The following is a 20,419-nucleotide window of genomic DNA, read 5'->3' on the forward strand; positions in this document are numbered from 1 at the left end:
GATAGAGACAGCCAGCGAGAGAGGGAACACAAGCAGGGGGAGTGGGAGAGGAAGAAGCAGGCTCATAGCGGAGGAGCCTGACGTGGGGCTCGATCCCATAATGCTGGGATCACACCCTGAGCCGAAGGCAGACGCCTAACTGCTGTGCCACCCAGGCGCCCCTACAGCAACTTTTTTACTTGTGCTTTTCTTCCCTTCAAATTCTAGTTTATTCATGTTACAACTTATATCTTTTTCATATTGTGTATTCAATAACAAACTTAATATGTTGTTTTTAAACTTCTAAACTAAAATTACAAGTGATTTACACACCATCTTTACAATATTGGAGAATCTGACTTTGATTATTTACCTTTAATGGTGGTTTTACACATTCACAACTTTTTACAACATTAATTAGCATCCATTTATTTCAGCTTGAAGAACACCCTTTAGTATTTCTTATAAGGCAGTTCTTAGTGGCAGTGAACTTGCTCAGCTTTTGTTTGGGGAAGTATCTGTTCTTTACTTATGAAGGACATCTTTGTTAGGTATAGTATTTTTGGTTGACATTTTTTTCTTTCAATATGTTGAATAGATTATGCCACTCCCTGGGCTGCAAAGTTTTTGCTGAGAAATCTTCTTTTAGTGTTATGGGGGCTCCCTTGTATGTGATGAGTCAGTTTTCTCTTGCTGCTCTCAAAATTCTCTTTGTCTTTGAGAATTTAATTATAATGCGTCTTGTTGTAGCCCTTTTTGGTGTCCTTTGGACGTCCTCAGTCTGGATGTCCATTTCTCTAGTCATGTTTGGGATGTTTTCCGCCATTATCACTTTAAATAGACTTTCTCTCTCCTTCTATTCTCCTTCTGGGATTCCCATAATTCCTACATTGTTGTTGTTGTTATTGTTTGGTGGTGTCCTATGAGTCAAAGGCTTCCTTCACTCTTTTTTATTCTTTTTTCTTTTTTGCTCCCCCGACTGGATAATTTCAAATGATATATCTTCAAGTTCATGTATTCTTTCTTTTGTATGGTCAAGTCTGCTGTTGAAGCTATTGAATTCTTCAGTCCAGTCATCGTAGTCTTCAGTTCTAGGGCTTCTGTTTGGTTTTTATTCATGATTTCTATTTCTTTGTTGAACTTCTCATTTGTCATGTACTGTTTTTGTGATTTTACTTAGTTGGCTGTCTGTGTGATCTTGTAGTTCACTGAACTTCTTTAAGAGAATTATTCATAATTCTTTGTAAGATAGTTCCTGTTGAGTATGATGTTGACTGTGGGTTTGTCATATATAGCCTTTATTATGTTTTTATGTTCTTTCATATGTTCCCAAATTTTTTATTGTTTTTCTTACCATGAAAGGATGTTGTATTTTGTGAAGTGCTTTTTCTGCATCTACTGAGATGATCAAGTGATTTTTTTTTTAAGATTTTTTAATTTATTTATTTGACAGAGATAGAGACAGCCAGCGAGAGAGGGAACACAAGCAGGGGGAGTGGGAGAGGAAGAAGCAGGCTCATAGCGGAGGAGCCTGATGTGGGGCTCGATCCCATAACGCCGGGATCACGGCCTGAGCTGAAGGCAGACGCTTAACCGCTGTGCCACCCAGGCGCCCCTGATCAAGTGATTTTTATCTTTTGTTCTATATATGCTATATGTCACATTTATTGCTTTGCTTACGGTGAAATATAATATCCTTGCATCCTAGGGACAAATCGTACTTGGTCATGGTTAATTATCCTTTTAAATGCTATTGATTTCCATATATTAAGAACTTATACAACAACATCAAAAACAAAAAACCCCAAATAATCCAGATAAAAAATGGATAGAACATAAAGACATTTTTCCAACAAAGCATACAGATGACCAACAGACACTTGAAAAGATACTCAACGTCACTAATCATAAGGGAAATGCAAATAAAAATCACAATGAGATATCACCTCTCACTAATTAGAATGGCTAAAATCAAAACACAAGGAATAATAAGTGTTAGCAAAGATGTGGAGAAAATGGAACCCCTGTGCATATTGTGGAATGCAACTGATGCAGCTACTGTGGAAAACAGTATGTAGGTTCCTCAAAACATTAAAAATAAAATTACCATATGATCCAGTAATTCCACTGTTGGATATTTACCCAAATAAAATGAAAACACTAATTCAAAAAGATATATGCACCCCCACATTTATTGCAACATTATTTACAATAGCTAAACTATGGAAGCAACCCAAGTGTCTACTGATAGATGAATGGATAAAGAAGATGTGGTATATATATATATATGTATATATATATATGAATTATATATATGTATGAATACATATTGTAAATATATATAAATAAAAATAAATATATATATTATAATGGAATATTACTCAGCCATAAAAAAGAATGAGATCTTGACATTTGCAACAACTGGATGGATCTAGAGGGAAAATCATAAGCGAAATAAATCAGTCAGAGAAAGACAAATATCGTGTGATTTCACTCATGTGGAATTTCAAAACAAATGAACAAAGAAAAAAAAAGGCAAACAAAAAACCCAGAATCTTAAATATAGAGAACAAGATGGTGGTTGCCAGAGGGGAGATAGGTGGGGATGGGTGAAATAGGTGAAAAAGATTAAAAGTGTTTTTAGGGCAAGCATTTAAAAATGTTATAGAATTGTTGCATCATTATCATGTACAGCTGAAACTAATATAACATTGTATGTTAATTATGCTTGAGTTTAAAAAGATTAATTAATTAAAAAATAAAATGTTTTTGAATTTGATTTTCTAATATTTTGTTGATAATTTTTGCATCTATTTTTATCAGGAGTTTTTCTTGTCTTATGTGGCTTTGGTGTGAGAGTATTGCAGGCATCATAAAATGAGTTTGGGGTGTTCCTTTCCCTTTAATTTTTTTAGAACGGTTTCAGAGGATTGCCTTTAATTCTTTACTTTTTGGTGGAAATAAGTGAAATATCTGGTTCTGGGCTTTTCCTTTTTGGGAAGTTTTGATTACTGATTCAATTTCCTTGCTTTTTATTAGCTTGAAAATTTCTATTTTTTTTATTAAGTTCAATTAGCCAACATATAGTGTACATCATTAGTTTTTGATGTAGTGTTCAATGATTCATTAGTTGCCTATAACACCCAGTGCTCATCACATCACGTGCTCTCCTTAATGCCCATCACCCAGTAACTCCATCCTCCCACCCCCTCCCATTTGCAACCCTCAATTTGTTTCCTGGAGTTCAGAGTCTCTCATGGTTTCTCTCCCTCTCCGATTTCTTCCCATTCAGTGTTCCCCCGCTTCCCCTGTAGTCCTCTGTGCTATTCCTTATATTCCAGATATGAGTGAAACCATATGATAATTGTCTTTCTCTGCTTGACTTATTTCACTTAGCATAATTCTCCCCAGTTCCATCCATGTTGATGCAAATGGTAGGTATTCATCCTTCCTGATGGCTGAGTATTTCTTCATGATTTCTTCTTGGTAAGTTGTATGTCCCTAGGCATTTGTACATTTTCTAAGTCATTGAATTTATTGGGGTATGATTATTCACACGAGTCTCTTTTGATCTCTGGGTTTTCTGTGGTAGTATCAGTTGTAATGTCTCTTCTTTCATTTATAATTTTATTTATGCATGTCTTCTGTTTTCTTAGTTGATGTTTTGTCAATTTTGTTTATCTTTTCAAAATACCAGCTCTTTTGTTAATCTTTTCTGTTGTTTCTCTGGCCTGTATTTCATTTATTTCTGCTCTGATCTTTGTTATTTCCTTCCTTCTGATGCTAACTTGGCTTTGTTTGGCTTAGTTATTTGAGGTATAAGCTTAGGTTTTCAATTTCAGATCTTTATTTGTAATGTAAGCATTTATTGCTATTAATTTCTCTCCTAGAACTGCTTGAGTATTCCATAGGTTTTAATTTACTGTGTTTCCATTTTTTATTGTTTCAAGAAAATTTTTTGAATACCCCTTCAAGTTTTTCTTTGACTCACTGGTTGTTTAATATCCACAATATTGTAAAATTTTCCAACTTTCTTCCTTTTATTGATTTTTTAAAAGATTTTCTTTATTTATTTGACAGAGAGAGAGACAGCCCGTGAGAGAGGGAACACAAGCAGGGGGAGTGAGAGAGGAAGAAGCAGGCTCCCAGCAGAGCAGGGAGCCTGATGTGGGGCTCAATCCCAGGACCCTGGGATCACACCCTGAGCCGAAGGCAGATGGTTAATGACTGAGCCACCCAGGCGCCCCCTGTTATTGATTTTTAGTTTCATACCATTGTGATTGGAAGAGGTAGTTGTCACGATTTTAGTCTTCTTAAATTGGTTGAGCTGTTTTGTTGCCTATCATGTGATTTACTCTGGAGAATTTTCCCTGTGTGCTTGGGAAGAATATGTTCTGCTTCTGTTGGATGGAATTTTCTGTTTATGTCTCTTAGATTCATTTGGTTTAAAGTATGGTTCAAGTCTAATGTTTCCTTGTTGATTTTCTGCATGGATGGTCCACCCATTGTTGGAACGGTATATTGAAGAACGCTACTTATTATTTGATTGTTGTCTATTTCTCTCTCTGGGTCTGTTAGTATTTACTTCATATACTTAGTGCTCCAATGTTGGAAGCATATATTTACAACTGTTACATCCTCTGGATGAATTGACCACTTTATCATTATATAATGGCCTTATTTGTCTCTTTTACAGCTTTTGACTAAAGTCTATTTTGTTTGTTAAAAATATGGCTACCCTTGCTTTCTTTTGGTTTCCATTTCCAAGGACCATCTTTCTTCAATCTTTTCACTTTCATTTTGTGTGTGTCCTAAAACTGAGGTTAGCATCTTGTAGGCAGCATATATCTGGTCTTTTTGTTTTTAGCCTTTCAGGTACTCTATGTCTTTTCACTGGGGAGTGCAGTCCATTTACATTTAGAAGAATTATTAATCTGTAGAACTTAACTAATGCCATCTTATTAATTGTTTTCTGGCTGTTTTGTAGTTCTCTTGTTCCTTCCGTCCTCTTGCTGCCTTCCTTTGTAAATTGATGATTTTTCATAGTGGTATGCTTTGACCCTTATCTTTATCTCTTGTGAATCTCCTATGGGTTTTCTCTTTGTGGTTACCACAAGGCTTACATAAAACACCTTAATATAAAACAGTCTATTTTATGCTGATAACAATTTAACTTCTATCTCATATAGAAACTCTACCCTTTTGCACTTTCCCTTTTATGTTTTTTTTTTAAGATTTTATTTTTATTTTTTTGAAGAGTTAAGAGACAGCCAGCGAGAGAGGGAACACAAGCAGGGGGAGTGGGAGAGGAAGAAGCAGGCTCATAGCAGAGGAGCCTGATGTGGGGCTCGATCCCATAACACCGGGATCACGCCCTGAGCCGAAGGCAGATGCTTAACGATTGCGCCACCCAGGTGCCCCTCCCTTTTATGTTTTTGATGTTATAACTTACATCATTTTATATTGTGTATGCATTAACAAATTGTTTTAGCTAAAGTTTTTTCTTGTTGTTTTATTGGAGAGAGAGAGAGAGAGAGAAAGCGATCACGAGTAGGGAAGGAGCTGAGGGAGCGGGAGAGAAAATCTTAAGCAGGCTCCACACCCAGCCCAGACCTGATGTGGGTCTTGATCTCACAACCTTGAGATCATGACCTGAGCTGAAATCATGAGTCACACACTTAATCAACGGAGCCACCCAGGCATCCCTTAGTTATAGTTATTTTTTATATTTGTATCCTTTAACCTTTATGCTAGAATTAAGTAGTTAATACATCACCATATTATAGTGTTAGAGTATTCTGAATCTGACTATATGCTTTACCAGTGTGTTATATATTTTCATATATTCTCATGTTACTAATTAAAGTCTTTTCATTTCAGCTTGAAGAACTCATTTCAGTGTTTTTTGTAATGCAAATCTATTGGTGATGAATTTTCTTAGCTTCTATTTGTTAGCAAAAGTCTTTCTCTTTCCATCATTTCTGAAGGACAACATGCTGGGTAAAGTATTCTTGATTGGAAGTTTTTTATTTTTAGCACTTTGAATATACTATATAATTCTCTCCTGGCTTGCAAGGTCTTTGCTAGGAAATCTACTGATTATCTTATATGGATTTCCTTGTATTGAATTTTTTTTTCTCTTGATGCTTTTAAAATTCTCTCCTTATGTTTGATTTTAGGCACTTTTATTATAGTTTGTCTAGAATGAGATGATTTTGGATTGAAATTTTGCAGTGACCTATTAGCTTTATGAACTTGGATGTCTAAATCTCTTCCCCACTTTGGGAACTTCTCAGGTATTCTTTCTTTAAATAAACGTTCTACCCCATTCTCTCTCCCTTCTTCTGTGGCTCTGGTGATTAGTACATAGTTTTTTTTGTTTTTTTGTTTTTTGTTTTTTTGTTTTGTTTTATTTTGTTTTTTTGATGGTGTCCTATAAATCTGATAGGCTTTCTTCATTCCTTCATTCCTTTTTATTCTTTATCTTTTGCTCATCTAATTGGATAATTTCAATTGATTTGTCCTTTAACTCACGGATTCTTTCCTCTGTTTTGTTAAGACTGCCGTTGAAGCTCTTTATTGAATTCTTCATTTCAGTAATTATATTCTTCAACTGCAAAATTTCCGTTTGGTTCTCAAAAGTTTTTATTTCTTTGTTGAAATTCTCGTTTTGTTTGTGTATTGTTTTCTTAATATTATTATATTGTTTATATATGCTTTCTTGTAATTCTCTGAGTATCTTTAGAACATTTACTTTGAATTTTTTGTTGGGTAATGCCTATGTCTCCATTTCTTTGGGACCATGTAGTTGAGGTTTACTGTATTCCTTTGGTGGAATCCTTTCACCTTGATTCTTCTTGATGCCTGTAGCCCTGCACAGGTGTCTGTGCATTTGTAGAAGCAGTACCCTCCTCCAGATTTTATAGACTGACTTTGGTAGTAGAAGACCTCCACCTGTGTGTGAGGGCACACTCTAGCATGCTGTGACCTGGATCTAGTGATGCAGAGTGCCCAGGGCATGGGTGTGTGGCAGCACTGGGTCTGGGGAGCATGATGTCTCTTCAGCTCAGGTTGCTGAGGTCCACAGCGTTAACAACTGTATGGACCTTGGCAAGCACCATAGGGGGTCTTCAGTGGCTGCAAGGGCTGTTGGAGTCCTCAACAGTGACTCCAGGGCTTGTGGCTGGGGGCCAGGGTAGGCAGATGTAGGACTGGAAGGGAATTCTTTCTAGATAGGGAGTTCTTTCCTTGTCCTGAGCAGTACTGGCTTGAGGGATAGGATGATGCTGGCAAAATGTGCAGTTGTCATATTGCTAAAATTTCTGAAATGGACTTCCAAGCTTTCCCAGAGTGCCTTTGTTCATGGAAAGCTATCCAATTACTGATGATTCTGTGGGGTGTGGGGGATGGAATCTGGTGTTTCCTACATTGCCATTTTGCTGATGTCACTTAGAATGTTCTTGAGTATAGAAATTTAGGTTGAAAATTTGTTTCTCTTTTGGATAATCTAAGGCTTCTCTACTTTGTACCGGCATCTCTTGTTTCGGGGACTTAAATGTTAATATAGATGTTGCTCAATTGGAGGTAATGTGTACCAATTCTGCCTTGACATTTTTTTCTTTGTCAGTTTTCTGCTGTTTCTCATCATTTTAACAAGAATAATTAGATTATGTTGTAGTAACAAATAAGCCAAATTTCAGAAAATTAAATAAACAAAATTTATTTATTCTTACACTACACATTTGCTTCAGTTTGGCAGGACCTCTGCTTATGATTATTCAACTTCTTAAGTTGTTGAATGGCTCCCTCTCTTATGGCACCAGTTTAACATGATGCTGTAGGATTTACTGTGGTTGATGCATGTAGTGGCTTTTAGATGTTTCTATCTGGAAGGGCCACACATCACTTGTTCTCATACTTAATTCAGTACAACAGATCACAGACTCATGCTTAACTACAAACAGGCAAGGAAGTGTTGGTATCTCCATGTGCACAGAGAAAACTTGAAATATTGCTGAACACTAGTCATGTCCACCACATTCAAGATGTGTCTACATATAAATTTCTTTTTATATGGCTTGTTTGAGTTTTCTTGGGCTTATTCAGTTTAAGGATTAGTATCTTTCATGAGTTCTGGAAAATTCTTAACCAATATTTTTCAAATATTGGTTCTGCTCAATGCTCCTTTTCCCCCCCTCTGTGTGTGTCTCTCTCTGTCTCCCTCTCTTCCTTCCCATATTTCAATTTAACTTGCTGTAAACCTTCTTGCTCCACTTTATGTCTCTGATCCTCTTTTCTGTATTTTTATTCTCTTGTTTCTCTGTGCAGCATTCTAGATAATTTCTTCTAACTTATTGTTCACTTCAATAATTCTCTTCACCTGAATTTAATCTGATGAAAACATTTTAATTTCAACAAATATATTTTTCATTCATAGAAGTTCATTTGGGTTTTATAGTTTTTTCTATGCATTTTTTCTTAGTTCCTTGAAGCATCCCTAAGATTCCCTATTTCTTTATTTCTTTGAATATGGTATACGTGGTGTTTATAGAGCCAACATCTAACATATCTAATATCAGAAGTGTCTATCTGTTTCAGGAGTTTCTCTTGGTTATTGTTAACGGTTTGTTTCTTTGTGTATTTGTCTATTCTGGACAATGTACTGGCCATTTTATTTATGAAAATTCTTTATAGAAGTATTTTGAGGCCTAGCATGAAGGTAATTTCCTCTGTGAGGATCTTATTTTAATTTTCCTGTGATGATATGGCACTTTTAATAGTGGGCTACCTCAATACAAGTGCAAAATTGATATTATCTAGATAATCTAGAGAGTCAAACTTGAAATGTAATTTTATACAAGGGCATGTCTATTTCAACTGATATCCCAGCTTATTGTGGAGACTCTCTTCTGTTAGATGTCTCATCTACATATAGGTTTGGGATTTGATTTGTGCCTCCTCACCATCAAAGGTTGTAAAAACACCCCATTTTCCTGAATAGGCTATTGCTGTCAGGCAAAAGCACGTTCCATGCTCCTGTGTCTCAATGAATTCCCATTTTCCCTTCAGATTTGACCTGATTTTTCCTTCTTATCTTATCAGGTCTTTAATCTCTGAAGATCATTTTTAGTATGTTTTATTCCACTTTTTATTTTATTTATTTTCAGCAGAAGAGATAAATTCAAATAACCAAGCTTACTATTACTAAGAAAGTCTCCTGGGGGGGTGCCTGGGGGGCGCAGTCGTTAAGCATCTGCCTTTGGCTCAGGGCGTGATCCCTGGGATCGAGCCCCACATCAGGCTCCTCCGCTAGGAGCCTGCTTCTTCCTCTCCCACTCCCTCTGCTTGTGTTGCCTCTCTCGCTGGCTGTTTCTCTCTGTCAAATAAATAAATAAAATCTTAAAAAAAAAAAGAAAGTCTCCTGGAACTTTTCACAGTAATGAAATCATCTGCTTGCTGTGTCACCAACTAGATACCAGCTACCTGAAGGCAAGAACGTTGTTTAAGATTTTTTTTTTAATTTTTTTTTTTTGAAGAGTTAGAGACAGCCAGAGAGAGAGGGAACACAAGCAGGGGGAGTGGGAGAGGAAGAAGCAGGCTCCTAGCGGAGGAGCCTGACGTGGGGCTCGATCCCACAACGCCGGGATCACGCCCTGATCCGAAGGCAGACGCTTAACTGCTGTGCCACCCAGGTGCCCCAAGAACGTTGTTTAATTATTTTCTGTGTTTACAGCATTTAGCACAGGACCTGCCTCTCAATTGATTATTTTATTATTATTAATTTAAAAAGATTTATTTATTTATTTGAAGTGAGGAGGGGCAGAGGCAGAGAGAGAGAGAGAGAGAGAGACAATCTTAAGCAGGCTCCATACCCAGCACAGCGCCTGATGTGGGTCTTGATTTCATGACACTGAGATTGTGACCTGGCTGAAATCAAGAGTCAGACACTCCACTGACTGAGCCACCCAGGTGTCCTTTGATGATTTTATTATTATTAATTATTATTTTGATGATTTTACTGTTAATAATAGTAGTTTCTCATGTACTTTTAGGATCCCATTTCAATCTTCTACTCTTACCTTAATGTTAGACTTAAAAATAAAACTGAGTAAGCTCCCCAGGATGTCTCCCTTCTTCTATTATCTCCTTTACCTTCTTCCCATTTACCTTTATTTCCTTCCTGGAATGGACCTCCTCAGGTGCTAGGGATTGAATTGTGTCCCTTCAAAATTCAGTGTTGAAACTGTGTCCCTTCAATCTAGGGATTGAATTGTGTCCCTTCAAAATTCAGTGTTGAAACTGTGTCCCTTCAATCTAGGGATTGAATTGTGTCCCTTCAAAATTCAGTGTTGAAACTGTGTCCCTTCAATCTAGGGATTGAATTGTGTCCCTTCAAAATTCAATGTTGAAACCCTTATAAGAAGAGGAAGAGAGAGAGTGATCTGTCTCCATCTCTCCCTGTGTACACATGCTGAGAAAAAAGCCACATGAGCACACAGTGAGACAGCAGTGGTTTACAAGCCAAGAGAAGAGGTCTCAGGATGAAAACTGACTTGCCGGCACTTTGATCTTGGACTTTCCAGATTCCAGAACTGTGAGAAAATAAATTTCTCTTTAAGCCAGTTAGCCTGTGGTATTTTGTTATGGAGCCTGCCTAAGCAGACTAGCACACTAGGATTCTTTCTAGTTTAGCATCTTCCCAGATGTTTCCCTTTTTGATGCACCACATCTGATTTCCAGAGTGGAAGCATATGGAGCCAGGTATAGATCTGAGCAGTGTGACTGAGTACCTCCAGGGACCACATTTTGATTATAAGAAAAAAAATTTTTCATTTTGCTAGCCCCAATACAAAGCTAATGGAGATGATTCCAGGACCTTAGGAAATCCACTTCTCTGTTCCTGATGGGAGAGCAGGAACCTAGCTCACTGGATAAGAACTGATATGAAAAGAAAGAGGTGGCTTAGGTCCCAGTTCCACGTAGGACAAGGTCACAGAATTGGTCGCTTGGGAAGAAGTCTTATTTGGATGAAGCAATTAAGCCACTTATATAAATCTCTAGCTTGCCCTGTTGCTGTTTTCTGACTCTGGAGGGAACCCCTAAGTTAGCCATATATTACTGTACAAGAAATTACTGCCAAACTTGGCAGCTTAAAACAACAACTATCATAGCTTCTGTGGGCCAGGAATCTGGGCATGGCTTATCTGGGTCCTCTGACTCATGATCTCTCACAAGGTTGCAATTATCCTAAGGTTCAAATGGGATTGAATACCACCCAAGCTTATTTACCTGGTTATTGGCAGCATTCAGCCCCCGGTGGACTGTCTAACTGAAAGCCTCAGTCCCTTGCTGGCTCTTGACTGAGTCTTCCCTCAGGTTCTTGTCATGAATCTCTCCACATGCAGCTCATCATATGCACCTGGCTTCATCAGAGCAAGCAAATGAGAGAGCAAGACAGGTCAACAAGAGAAACTGGAGTTATCTTGAAACCTGATTTTTTAAGTGACATCTCATCACCTTTACCAAATTCCATTGTTATGTGAATGTTTTTAGGTTCAGGCCACATTCAAGTGTGAGAAGGATTACATAGAAAATGGATATCAGGGGGCGCCTGGGTGGCACAGCGGTTGGGCATCTGCCTTTGGCTCAGGGCGTGATCCCGGCGTTACAGGATCGAGCCCCACATCGGGCTCCTCTGCTATGAGCCTGCTTCTTCCTCTCCCACTCCCCCTGCTTGTGTTCCCTCTCTCGCTGGCTGTCTCTATCTCTGTCACATAAATAAATAAAATCTTAAAAAAAAATGGATATCAGGAAGCAGGAATAATCAGGACAGTTTAGAGGCTACTTACCACAGTCCTCTCTTTCAAAGCTAGATGAGAGTGTTCCCTATGGTACAGAGAAGGAATGGGAATATTCCTCCACTGACTTTACGAGCCATGAACTGTAACTGAGATGGGGGAATTTGGGCCCCTACCAGCCTTATGCATACCTACCATGAAGGCAGCATCTAGAGGCATCTGAAGGCCTGTTCTTCATGGTATGCATGGAGCTGAGTCTTACCTGCTTGTGAGAAATAATTGTGTACATCTCTTCCCAACACCATGTTCAGTGATGGCACATTGGTAGCTTAAAATTAAACACAGAGGGAATATTTATACCACACAAATCAACAAATGCTATACATGAGAGGTTTCTTTTTTTCCTCCCCCAGAGAGCTCATTTTTAAATACAGCATACCACTAAAATCCTAAAATCTCTCCTGTGTTCTGTGTCTATGTCACCCTTACAGTTACGGAGCTGAGGCTGATGAACGGGGGCCACCGCTGTGAAGGGAGAGTGGAAGTGAAATACCAAGGAGAATGGGGCACGGTGTATGATTACAAGTGGTACATGAAGGCTGCAGATGTGGTGTGCAGACAGCTGGAATGTGGACCTGCTGTTGATGCTCCTAGAGCGGCTCGTTTTGGATCAGGGGTTGGGCCTATTTGGCTTGTTAATACTGTTTGTAAAGGGACAGAGTCAACTCTCAGTGACTGTGATCATTTTCCTATTCAAGACTACCGTGAGCAAGGTGCATCCCATAGTTGGGATGCTGGAGTAGTCTGCTCAGGTAAGGCCTGTCTGTTCTGTCAAGGGGATACCTGGCAGCAATAGCCCTGGCTTCATTCCCAGAATAACTAACAGGATCACAAACTTGGATGAAGACTCCAGTTACACAGTGACTCCTAAAGTATTAGGTGCTCAAGGAAGCATAAGGACTTGCTTGGCCCTATACAGTGAAGGTTCCAGATCTATGGATCACTGGGCCCTTCAGATCTCTGTGGTGTGTCATAAAAGATAGGAAGGTGGGGTCAAATGTTTCATATAGGCACAGCTACTGGGTTGTACCTGTATGAAATAAATTTCATCATGGTAGTTGTTTTATTTTCTTTCGTGAGATGGTCAGTCAGGCGCAGCCACAAGAGGGGACATGGGAGAGGTGCAGGGAAACAAAGTTTATTATTCTTACAAGTCCTAGAGAGATGGATAGATGGAGAGATGGAGTCACTTAATGTTGCAAGGGGGCCACATGGAAGAAGTCCCAAGGAAGCAGGTTCAACCAAGCAGGTGGAGAGCCAAGAAAGAGAGTAAAGACCTGTGGGTAAATGACCATATTGGGGTTCGAAGTGGAGTACACAAGCAAAAAGCAAAAGGGGATTTCATTGTTACATTTGAATGTTACTAGGTCACAGTCAGGGGAGGGAAAGAAGGGGGACTGGTGGCAGATGTCAGCTTTATCTCATTGGTACACCTGGTCACCTGGGTGGTGTGCTCACAGCCTGTTTGGGAAGACATTGAAGCAGCAGGTAAATATGAAAAAAAAATTAAATTATTTATTTATTTCAAAAAGATTTTATTTATTTATGAAAGAGAGAGAGAGTGCATGAGCATGGGGGAGGGGCAGAGGAAGAAGAAGAAGCAGACTCCCCACTGAGCAGGGAGCCCGACCTGGGGCTTGATCCCAGGACTCTGGGATTATGACCTGAGCCAAAGGTAGACGTTTGACTGACTGAGCCACCCAGGAGCCTCAGAAAATATGAAATTGGAAAATTTACAATACGATAGCTGAAGCAAAGGAAATAGGGCAGTGAGGCCAAGAGAACCTGAGGTGGCACATAAGAAGTGCTCAATACCATCCAAGCGTATTTGGCACGTGCCAAAGTGGAGGCAGTAAAGACAGCAATGAACCTAGAGTGTGAATGGTGGTATCGGTATTTACCGGAGATGTTTTCAGTAGTTATCACAGTGATTGATGAAAAGGTCCGTCACTAACGCCATCAGAACAGCTTGACTTGAGGAAGATATTATCAGATATCACAGTGAATTCCCTAAGGTAAGTAGCTGGGTCTTAAAAAAGGTCCATCCATCTGATGGACTGGTGAGAAAGGTGGAGACATGAGCACATTTGACTAGGACTATAGCAACCTAACCCCACGATCCTATAGCCAGTCAGCATTGTCGTGATCTGCATGAAGAAGATCCCTGGAAAAGTGATCTTCAAATTGTAACTTCAGTGGATCTTTGATGATACTAATTCAGGTCCCTAAAAACACAATTATTTTCTTTTTTTGAGAGCTACTCTATTGAGGTATGATTGACATGCGAAAAACTGTACATATTTAACGTATACAACTTGATGAGTTTGGAGGAAAATATACATCTGTGAAAGCGTTAGCTTGATCTGTGCCATAGAGCTATTTGTCATCTCAAAAGTTTCCCCGCATCCCCTTTATTAATATTTAAAAAAAATAATTATTATCAAGGGGCATTTGAGTTTACTACCTTCAGTTAGGATTTTTTAAAGAAAACTTGTTTTCTGACATTTCAGGTAACATTCCTTATTGTCACAATGTCTTAATCATGGGTATTAACTGCAGATAAAGTTGTGGAAACACTACAGGGGGCCAGACTTATCTTGTTAAATCAGTATCTAAGTAAAAATGGAGTGTGTGATGTTTGAACTTCTTAAGAAAATTGTTGCTTTTGATATTAATTCCAGTTAAGGTACATGTAAAGATGAAAAGAGTTTGAGAATGGTATGACATCTAAACTTTGATTTTATTTTTTATTCCCTGATTACCATTACCACTGCTTTAACTTAAATTCTCATGTTTTAATGAACTGTTTCAATTTTCTTTGACTAATCTCTTTGTCATCAGTTTCTACTCTCCAGTCTGTTTCTATATTTTCCAGAACATGTTTTAATGATGTAAAGAGAAGTCAAAGTGGTGGTGATGTAGCATTGATAAGAATAAGAAACCATGCCTTTTGCAAAAATTTAAATTGAATTCTTGGAATTTCTCTCTCTCAATTTTAGGAAAGGGATATGAAAGAGAAATTTCAGCCTCTAGTAGATTGTCAGAAATATCGTGTTTAGCAGAAATCCAGAGGTAGAAAGAACGATCTGTGAGGATTATCGAGGAGCTTGTTTGAAATAAAGAGGGGATTTCAGAGGGTTTGGGAAAAAGACTGGGGAGGGGCTTTACAACTTGAGAAGGGCTACAGTACTGAGGTACAAAATGGGAAGGGGATGAAGATGCAATTAACTTCAGGAGGGGAGATTGGGGACTGAAGTTCCATGTTAATTCATATATTCACCACAGCTTCTGTTTTAGACTTCTTGTTCTCATTTCTTCTTTCCCTCTCTTTCTCTATGTTGATGCAGGAGTTGTTTTTGAGCTCCGTGGCTATTTGAGGTTTGCAATTTTCTTTGTGGGAAGTTTTTAAATATGAGTTCTATTTTTTTAAAGATTTTATTTATTTATTTGAGAGAGAGAGAGAATGAGAGAGAGAGAGCAAGTACAAGCCAGAGGGGAAGGGCAGAGGGAGAGGGAGAAGCAATGTGCTTGATCCCAGGACCCTGGGACCACGACCTGAGCCCTGAACCAAAGGCAGACACTTAACCAACTGGACCACCCAGGTGCCCCAATATAATATGAGTTCTGTTTCTTTAACAAATATAGGAATACTTAGATTTTGCATTTATTTTGGTATTAGTTTTTGATAGATTGTGTTTTTTAAGTAATTAGTTTCCAAGGACTCATCCTATTATAAATAAAATTTTCAAATTAGGACAAAATTTGTTCATACCTTATTATCTTTTACATATTGATAGGATCCATAATGATAATCCCCTTTTCTTCCCTGGTATTGTTAATTTGTGTATTTTCTCATTTTTTCTTGATCAGGTCTACTAGAAGATTATCAGTTTTATTATTCTTTTAAAAAGAATCGCCAATGACCTCTGTTGATTTTCTTTGTTGTATTTGTTTTCTACTTCGTTGATTTGGGTTCTTAGTTTACATTCTTCTCTTTTGGTTATGATTTGCTGTTATTTTTGTAGATTCCTGAGTTGGAATCTTAGATAATTTATATTTAGTTTTTCTTTTGTATTCTAATATATGCATCAAGGAAGTGTCAAGGCTCTAGATTTTCTTCTAAGCACTGCCTTAGCTGTATCCCACTAATTTTGATATTACATGATTTCTTTTGTATTTTATCATTGTGAAATGTTTCTTCTTTCTTTCTTTATTTTTTAAAAAAAGATTTTATTTATTTATTTGACAGAGAGAGACAGCCAGTGAGAGAGGGAACACAAGCAGGGGGAATGGGAGAGGAAGAAGCAGGCTTCTAGCGGAGGAGCCTGATGTGGGGCTCGATCCCGTAACGCCGGGATCACGCCTTGAGCCGAAGGCAGACGCTTAACTGCTGTGCCACCCAGGCGCCCCTCTTCTTTATTTTTGAATATATTCCTGTCCTATAGTCTTAGTTTGTCTGATATTAGCATAGATAACAACAGCTTTCTTTGATTAGTGCTTGCTTGGTTTATCTTTTCTGACACTTTAAATATGTTTCTGTGTTTATTTTTTTATTTTAATTTTATTTTGGGGGGAGGTGCAGAGGATGAGAGGGAGAGAATCTCAAGCAGGCCCCAAGCTCAGCATGGAGTCAGATGAGGGGCTTGATCTCACAACCCTGAGATGATGACCTGAGCTGAAATCAAGAGTCAGATGCTTAACTGACTGAGCCACCCAGACCCCCCTGTTTCTGTGTTTATATTTAATGTATATCTGTTTTTGTGGACAGCATATGGTGTGTCTTACTTTTTCCCTAGTTTTATTGAGATATAATTGAAGTGGTGTCTTACTTCTATTCAGTATGATTATCTTGCTTTTATTTGGAGTATTTAAATTATTTCAATTTAATGTAATTATTGATATGCTTGGGTTTAAGTCTACTAACTTGCTATTTGCCTTATGCATTCTTTGTTCCTATTTTAATCTTTGAGTATTTTAAGTATTCTATTTTATTAGCTATATTGCTTTGCTTAGAGTTTACCATAATGTTGAAATTATTACTCTGTAATCATATTTTACCTTCAAATGATATTATATCACAATATATAATGTAAGACCTTACATGAAATACTTCCATTTCCCTCCTCTTGTCATTTGTGCCATTGTTGTCATACATTTCACTTATAAATATACTATAAATCTTGTAACACATTGCTATTATATTTGCCTGAAGTATTCTATTATTTTAAAAATGAGACAACGTTTTTTATATTTACCCACAGACTTATCATTTACAGCAGACTTCATAGCTTTGGGTAGACCCACGTTTTCATCTCTTACTATTTTCCTGTAGCTTAAACTTTCTGTAACATTTTTGTGCAATGCAGTTCAGGTGGCCTCAAATTTTATTTTTTATTTATCTGAAAATATTTTTATCTTCATTCAGTTTTGAAATGCATTTTACCAGGCAATTTTTCTACCTTTTCTCTCTCTGTGCTTCAAAGAGAAAGCTTCTACTGTTCTATGTTTAATTTCCTAATTCTTTTATTCTGCAGGGTCTAATCTTTTAAATTAATCTAGATAATTTTTCATTCCAGATATTGTATTTTTCAATTTTAGAAGTTCCACTTGTTTTTTTCTAGTTTTTAAAAAGCTGCTTTATGTTTCATTAAGCACATTTATATAAATGGTTAAAAGACTTTGTCAGCTAATTCAATCATCTGTCTAATTGCTGCATGTTTTTAATGCTTACTCTTTTAAAAATTAAAGATATGTAAAACATTGATGAAGAAAGTGAAAGAATATACAAATAAATGGAAAGGTTATCTTTTGTTCATGGATTGGAAAGTGGCTCTTCTTATATCCTAGGGTTTCAAGAGAGACGGCTAGTACCGTGCCCCTCCTCTCCTGACTCTGAGGTTTCTTTCTTTCTTTCTTTCTTTCTTTTTTTTTTTTAAAGATTTTATTTATTTATTTGACAGAGATAGAGACAGCCAGCGAGAGAAGGAACACAAGCAGGGGGAGTGGGAGAGGAAGAAGCAGGCTCACAGCGGAGGAGCCTGACGTGGGGCTCGATCCCATAACGCCGGGATCACGCCCTGAGCCGAAGGCAGACGCCCAACCGCTGTGCCACCCAGGCGCCCCCTGACTCTGAGGTTTCTTAACATCCAGATTCATGTTCTTTCCCATGTAGGTCACCTAAGAAGTTCATGGAATATTTTGCTATCAAAAATTGTCAGATAGATAAAATTTGGAATCACAACTATGGATTGGTTATAATGTCTGTATTTCTAATATTGAGCCATCAGTCTGTCTATAGGCTGTCATGCGTTCATGGATACAGATCTCATGGTTATCCCTATCCTCAGTCACTTGAGGGTTGGCTCTGGGGACTGAAAGCTGACCACAATTTCAGCCCCATAAGTCTCAGGATGACTTTCTAACTTTGACTAATAGATCTCTACTCTCTCGTAGCCCATGTCCCTCTGGGTTGGTTCTGTTCTTTATGCCTCTGTACTCAAGTTTGAATGCCTACACATTACACAGTTTCCTTGGACTCAGATGAGGAATTTACTTCTCTAACCAACACCAAAATATTTTTTCCTAGTATTCAGCTACTCCAAATAATCTGTCTGCAGAAACTCACTCACACAGGTCCCACTCTGACACCAACTGTTAAGCCCTCTCCTCATTCCCAATGCCTGGGAAAAGAAAAACTTTTGTCTATGACATGTCATGGTCATATACCATTGTCCATGACATGCCACTTCTAATTGCCAAGCCAGATTTATGAACACTTACTTGGTTTGGTTTTCTTTTTTCTTTTAGGATTTGTGCGTTTAGCTGGAGGGGATGGACCCTGCTTAGGGCAGGTAGAAGTGCGTTCTGGAAAAGACTGGGTTCCATTGTCTGATGGCAACTTTACATTACTCACTGCCCAGGTCATCTGTGCAGAGCTGGGGTGTGGCAAAGCGGTGTCTTTCCTGCAGGATGTGTCCTTCAGAGAGTCAGATAGAGTCTGGCCTAAAGAATTCCAGTGTAAGGGGCACGAACCTGAGCTCCGGTTTTGCCACAAAGAGTCCTGTCCAGGAGGTGCTTGCCACCGTGGGGCTGTTCAAGTTTTCTGTTCAGGTGAGATGCAGAGCAGAACTTCAACCAGGCCACATACTCTGCTGGGGTAGGAATGACATGAGATTTGACTGAAATCTTGTCTTTTCCTACTAGTGTACACAGAAGTCCGGCTCATGAAAAATGGCATCTCTCAGTGCGAGGGACAAGTAGAGATGCATATTTCTGGACAGTGGAAAATGCTCTGCGCCTCACACTGGAATATGGCCAATGCCAATGTTGTTTGTCAACAGCTTGGCTGTGGAGTTGCCATCTCTACTCCAGAAGGAGCATACTTTGTGGAAGGAGGTGGTGAGATTTGGAAAGCTCGATTTCACTGCTCAGGGGCTGAGTCTTTCTTGTGGAATTGCCCTGTGACTGCCCTGGGTATTCCTGATTGTACCCATGGAAACACAGCCTCAGTGATCTGCTCAGGTAAGTGAGAGGGAAGGGCTGACTGGTCCTCAGGACGCTCCTTGAGTGAAATGTCCCTAAGAGCAGAGAGTGCGGAAAAATTATTTTAAAAGTGAGATACTCCATGATAAACTGGTTCTTTTCATTGCTTATTTGCCTTTCAGTTCAAGGCAAGGAAATGTTAAGAGGGATATCTTTTAAAATTAACACTATTAATTAAATATATCTGAGTATTATTTACAGAGAAAGTATGTAAGTAGTAAGTGAGTAGTTGAATGAATCATAATAACATGAATACTGTGTAACCCAACCCAGCTCAACAAGGAGATCGTTAGCAGCACCCCAGAAGCCACATTCATACTCTACCAGTCACTATGCCCACATTCCTGTCTGAATAGGCTTTTCTATTTTGAACTCCATATAAAATCATATAGTATGTTTCATTTTGTGTCTAATTTCTTTGTGATTCATGTATTCAGATGTTTATAGAAGTGCTTCACTCATTTTTATTATTGAAATGTATCCCATTGAATGACCATGTGACCAGGTATTGATGCATCAACTGATGGTGGAGTTTGATTTATTTCCAGTTCTCAATTATTATAAATAGTGATATAATAGATAATTGTGACAGTGACCTGTGGTACAAATATGTATGTATTTATTTTGGGTGTTTAACTTTTGCCTTTCATTTTTACTCTCTTAATGGTGTTTGATGATAAGCCAAGTTCTTCACTTTAACAAGGTTGTTTATCAACTTTTATTTTATTTATTTATTTTTTTGCATATAGTGCTTCTTTTTTTTTATAATAATATTTTTTTATTATATTATGTTAGTCACCATACAGTACATCCCCAGCTTATCCCATTCCCCCACCCTCCTCCCCTCTGTAGCCCTCAGTTTGTTTCTCATAGTCCATAGTCTCTCATGTTTCATTCCCCCTTCTGATTACTCCCCTTTCTTTATCCCTTTCTTCCCCTACCGATCATCCTAGTTCTTATGTTCCATAGGTGAGAGAAATCATATGATAATTGTCTTTCTCTGCTTGACTTATTTCACTTAGCATTATCTCCTCCAGTGC

At 38.2% G+C, this 20,419-nt stretch overlaps 1 protein-coding gene across 2 annotated transcripts in view; it reads left to right on the plus strand.

Annotated features, from left to right (window-relative positions):
- Positions 1–20,419, plus strand: part of LOC103656170 (antigen WC1.1) — a 77,128-nt gene that overhangs the window by 9,735 nt on the left and 46,974 nt on the right. For both annotated transcript variants that reach the window (XM_008683507.2, XM_008683505.2), the window contains exons 2-4: positions 12,269–12,589; positions 18,645–18,947; positions 19,041–19,358. In XM_008683507.2, the coding sequence (XP_008681729.1) occupies positions 12,269–12,589; positions 18,645–18,947; positions 19,041–19,358 (942 nt within the window). The remainder of the gene's footprint in view (positions 1–12,268; positions 12,590–18,644; positions 18,948–19,040; positions 19,359–20,419) is intronic.

This window comes from Ursus maritimus, unplaced genomic scaffold (assembly GCF_017311325.1).
Source record: "Ursus maritimus isolate PB19 unplaced genomic scaffold, ASM1731132v1 scaffold_26, whole genome shotgun sequence".
Lineage (NCBI taxonomy): Eukaryota > Metazoa > Chordata > Mammalia > Carnivora > Ursidae > Ursus > Ursus maritimus.